We start from the raw sequence: 4,980 nt of genomic DNA, 5'->3' as shown, positions 1-4,980 counted from the left end.
TTTATTCTTCAACTCTTAAATTTAATTTAGTCATGACCAAATTATAGGGCGTATACATATACACGTAGAACAAAACTTTATTACTTAGTAGTATTATACAAGCCAGCTACGAAACCAAATACAGGAAATAGTGAGTATACAAGCATCATCTCCTTCAGATTAGTCGAAACAACAAACCAGAAAATAAAAATAAAACGAGGGAGACAACGAAGAAAATGAAATGGTATATCCAGCAGGGGAATGAAACCACAGATTACAGCAACCATAGACTCGCGTTTGCAGGGTAATGAAACCACCGGTTACTGCAACCATAGACTTGGCAAAACGCTTGCAAAGAAAGCAGCAAGATGAGCAGTATAGTATAAAGCAAAGATAGAAACTTCCAAGATGTATAAATATGCTTCTTGATAAACTTATAAGCCTTTACTGTTAATTTATTGTCGAATTTCTCATTCACTGCTTCAATAGCCTTCTCTAAATCCGATTTTTTCTTCTTCTTGAACTTCCCAGTTGTTTTAGGTATCCCATTGAATAAATCAGCAATTTCCTCATCATTCAAAGTACTATTTTCTTTAATAATATTAGCTTTCTTGAGAATTTCGACATCTTTTGGAGTATCCACAATTCCACACATGAAGTCAACATATTCAGCTAGTTCGAGTGCAGATTCTGGACCAGCAGTAGCTGCTTCATATGCTACCAAGTTTCTTAATATCACTTCTGAATAGGAATTTAGAGTGATTGCAGGAAGATATATTACATGCTTGTCTCCTTCTTTAATGTATTTTATATTCCTGATCCCTCCTCCTATCAGCTTGAATTTTACCTGTTGAGCAAAAATATTCTTAAGTACTCGAGTTAAAAGTGTTTGTAATCTCTAACAATTTAAACTTTTAAATGAGACGGTCGCGCAGTTCAATATGAGGTATCAACTCAGGCAAGATGCCCTAGGTTCAAATATTACCAACACCCAAAAAAACAAACAATTATTTCATGTGTTTGGTCAATGAAAAGAATTAGATGTGACTCGCGAGGGACCTGTTGAAAGATAATTTACTCCCTCCCTATTACTATTTTTTTTCATTAGTTAGTCAAAAAAGAATAAGAATGACACCCTTCAAAATTTGGAAAGTAGTTAACTTGAATTTCTATTTTACCCATAATGACAAATTTTTATAGCCAGACAAATGTTATGGCATTTTCAAAATCACAAATTTCAAAAGTCTTATATAGCCATAAAAATGTCATGGAATATATAATATCACCATATAAGTTGAAACAGAGGAAGTAATTTATTAGGATTACCGTGAACTTTGTTACCTTAACAATTTCTTCAAGTTCTGCGACTGATGGGATTTCTATCTCTTCGACTCGAGGTTTATTCTCCTCATTCTTATTGAGGAGTCCAGTAATTTGGTCCCATGGCAATTGGGATATCAAATTAACTGGTTTCTCAATTGTGCTAGCTCCTGGAATGCCAAGAGCAGCACCAATTCGCACTATTTCTCTAAAAGCTTGTACCTCAGACACAGCTTGTACCTCCACTCTGTCTGATAGTACCTTCACTGTGTCTACTAGTACCACTCTGTTCTCTTGTAGCTCCGCCACTCTCTCTGCCTGTAGCTCCGCCACACTGTCTTCAATAAACGCACGACTGGGGACAATTAAATGATGCATATAAGCCAGCAAATGAGGACAGTGCTTCTTGCATAATCTGAAATGACGAAATTTCTTATTCTCTGCTAGCTGGAGAGGAGAGTGTGATTTACAGAAACTATAGAAAAGTTCTTCAAACAGCAAATCGTAAGGTTGGTTCAAAGCCATTTGAAGTTCAATGAGAACCGTACATGGGATTTGATTCTCAAGCATTATGATATCTTTAGCCAAGCTTCGACTATCAGAATCTATTCCTTCATCTGGAAATTAATGAAGCAATTAGTAGAGAGAAATTAAGTCAATATATAAAACAAATCACGTCCGGCCCAAGGCCAAAGCCACTAAGGCAATGGCCTTAAATTGCTGGTCTTTAAGTTTTGTCCTTCGCCTATAACCGATGGGTTTTGGATTCGAACTCCCGCTTAGTTAAAAATTAAAAAAATTTACAAGGCAGAGTTTGAATTTCGCTCTGCCCCCTTTGGCAGACTTTGCCTTGAGGCATATATTTTATTTTATTTTACTTTTCAAGACAAACTTTTGGTTATGCCTTAAGGAAAAGTTTCGCGCATGAGACATACTTTTAGTTATGCCTTAACTAAAAGTGTGTCCCATAAGACATAACTAAAAGTATGTTCCATAAGGCGGAACTCTTCCTTAAGGCATAACCAAAAGCTTGTCTTATAAGGCAAAGTCTATGCCTTAAGAAAAAGTTCGCTTTGCCTTATAAGGCAAACTTTTAGTTATGCCTTAAGGAAAAGTTCCGCCTTATGGGTCATACTTTTAGTTATGTCTTAACTAAAAGTCTGTCTCATAAGGCATAACTAAACTATGCCTTAAGAAAAAGTTTTGTCTTATGGGTTAGACTTTTTGTTATGCCGGATCCGGCATAACTTTAGTTTTTCCTTAAGGAGTGTATGCCGGATCCGTCATACATGCCCTCAGCCTTGCTTTGCGAAATTATTTTTTATTTTATGCCTAAACGAGGGTTCGAACCCAGAACCTCAGATATTCGCCCATTTTTTCAAGCGAAGGACAAAACTTAAAGACCACAAATATAAAGGCCAAAATTTAACGGCCACAAATATGAGGTGCAAAATTTAAAGACCACCCCAAAAGAAGGGCAATCCGCGCAAAAAAATGTTAAGTTTTATGCTAATTTGCTTGAAAAATTATTGTGACTTATGGTACTTTTATGTAGTTATGTAAATTGTTTTAAAAAAATTTAAAGATTGTATGTTTGAATTCACGATAAAAATAAAGAAGGCGGACTCTTGAAATTCAAATTGTGTCACATAAATTGAGACAGATGGTGTGTACATATAAAAGAAAAAAAGAAAAGAAATTTTTAGTCACGTGATGGATTAGCTATATTGTCAGTTTATTTTTTTCCGAATAAATTGATTTGAAAAAATTGTTAACAACTTTGCATTGTTATTGACGATTATAAAAAGAGTAATTAATGACTTCGCATATAAAAAAATAAAAAATAGAAAAGTAGACTTGAAATGAAAATATATATGACGATCTTTCTCTTAAAAAAATCATAATTGGGGTCTCTCTCTAAAGTTTGGCTTTAGGCCCCCAATCTTATTGAGACGGCTCTGCCCCTAAGTATAGCAAAATGAGACATTTTCTATGATATTCAGGCAAACTCGAATGACTATAAAGTTACATAAAATGTTTTATTTAGTTTCATGATAAATACTTAGGTAAAGTCATTCGATTTATCTAGTTACAAAAAATTTTTCTTTGACCATAATTTTCTCATGTCTTTTAAATAATTTGACTTTACCCCCAATCTTATTGAGACGCACGTTTTCTATGATATTCCAATTTATATAAATACTTAGGTAAAGTCATTCGACAAAAAATTACTTTTATGGATTTCGAGACTCAAATAAATTTTTCTTTGACCATAATTTTCTCATGTCTTTTAAATAATTTGAATTGTCAATTATTATGAATTATACTAGTACTTTTTACAGTCTCCAACTATGTAAATTTTATGTCAAAAAATTAAAGATTCTTTGTCGGAATATACGGCCACAATTAAGAGGTTTGATTATCGAAATCCGAACTGTGCCACATAAGTTGGGATAGAGGGAAAGGCAATCAAGAGCACAAAGCATCATGTGTTCACACAGGGTCCGCACGCAAGGGATGTGATATAGGCAGCCTATCCTAATGGAAGCATCAATGGCTGATTCTACAACTCGAACCCGTGACTTATAAGTCACACTGAGGCAACTTTATCGTTGCTTCAAGATTCCCCTTCTAAAAAAGAAAATTTAAGTAAAAATTGAGCGAGAGACTACCTTGATCTTGAGGCAAGGAACGACCTTGAGAATCTATTTGATCATGTGGGGGATAACTTGTCAAGAAGTGAAGCAAGTAGAGAGAATCAATAGTCAATGTCCAATTTAATGTATTGGTGTCGATGTCCAAGAACTTATCATAGCATGCTCGAATGATTGGCTCAAATAACCTTAGCTTGTCGTTTATGAAATCTTGGACTTCGGAAGAATTCATGCGATTCCTGGCTATGTTTAGTTTGTACCTTTGAGTGACAAAGAAATCTGGACGTGAAAAATGGTATGGTCCTAGTCCTATTTTTTGAGGGACATAAGCTTGTGTATTAGTTTCTTTAAAGCTTTTAGGAACTTGACAAATACAAGGAGAAAAGTCAATCGCTATTTCTTTATCTAATTTGAAGGTATTGATACAGTCAATGAGCCAACGTTGCTCAGCTAGTGGATTATCGATGAAAGATGATTCTGTGCTCATTTTTTAGTGTGGTAGTAATATATTTTGGGTGTGGATCATGTGATGTGAAGTGGAGCAAATTTGAAGCATGGTTTATATAGGGACAATGGAGTAGGTATTTGGATTTTAATATTGAGCAGAGATAAAATCACGTGTAAGTTTAATCAGTTGGATGATTACACACGGAATCACATTCTTTTTTAGATAACTGTGCTATTCGAGTCAGCTTCTGCGCATCTCGACTTCTTTTTTCGATAATCGTGGTGGTATTCGAGCCAGTTTGCGTGCACCTCGACTAATTCGACGGGATACCATCCACTTCCCACCAGTTCTTTTTTCAATAACCGTGGTGTCCGAGCCAACTCACGCGCACCTCAACTAATGCAACGGGATACTGTCCCGCTCCCACCACCAACAGGTACCAAGGCTAGAACAGATAAAAAGAAATCACCTAGTGTTTTCTATGTCTGCTAGAATTTAAACCTGAGACCTCATGATTTTCAACTCCTTCATTGACCATTAGGCAACACTCTTGTGTGCCACACATTGTAACATTTTAGT

General features: G+C 35.4%; 1 protein-coding gene across 1 annotated transcript; it reads right to left on the bottom strand.

The window, feature by feature from the left end:
- Nucleotides 1-253: 253 nt before the first annotated feature.
- LOC132039419 (putative UPF0481 protein At3g02645) lies at nt 254-4,440 on the bottom strand. The gene is made up of 3 exons (XM_059429903.1): nt 3,972-4,440; nt 1,321-1,916; nt 254-826 (listed from the first exon to the last, which is right to left on the bottom strand). The coding sequence occupies exons 1-3, from the start codon at nt 4,438-4,440 to the stop codon at nt 254-256; spliced, it is 1,638 nt and encodes a 545-aa protein (XP_059285886.1).
- Nucleotides 4,441-4,980: the final 540 nt, after the last annotated feature.

Source organism: Lycium ferocissimum, chromosome 12, assembly GCF_029784015.1.
Source record: "Lycium ferocissimum isolate CSIRO_LF1 chromosome 12, AGI_CSIRO_Lferr_CH_V1, whole genome shotgun sequence".
In the NCBI taxonomy this organism is placed as follows: Eukaryota; Viridiplantae; Streptophyta; class Magnoliopsida; order Solanales; family Solanaceae; genus Lycium; species Lycium ferocissimum.
Note: the sequence above shows the minus strand (reverse complement) of the source record. Positions and strands in the feature narration are given on the sequence as shown.

Excerpts from the sequence above, each read along its gene's own strand:
- LOC132039419 (XM_059429903.1), bottom strand. The coding sequence starts at position 4,440 with ATGAGCACAGAATCATCTTTCATCGATAATCCACTAGCTGAGCAACGT. Across the intron at positions 1,917-3,971 it reads TTCCTTGCCTCAAGATCAAG|ATGAAGGAATAGATTCTGAT; the intron begins GTAGTCTCTCGC and ends ATTAATTTCCAG. Across the intron at positions 827-1,320 it reads AACTTGAAGAAATTGTTAAG|GTAAAATTCAAGCTGATAGG; the intron begins GTAACAAAGTTC and ends TTTGCTCAACAG.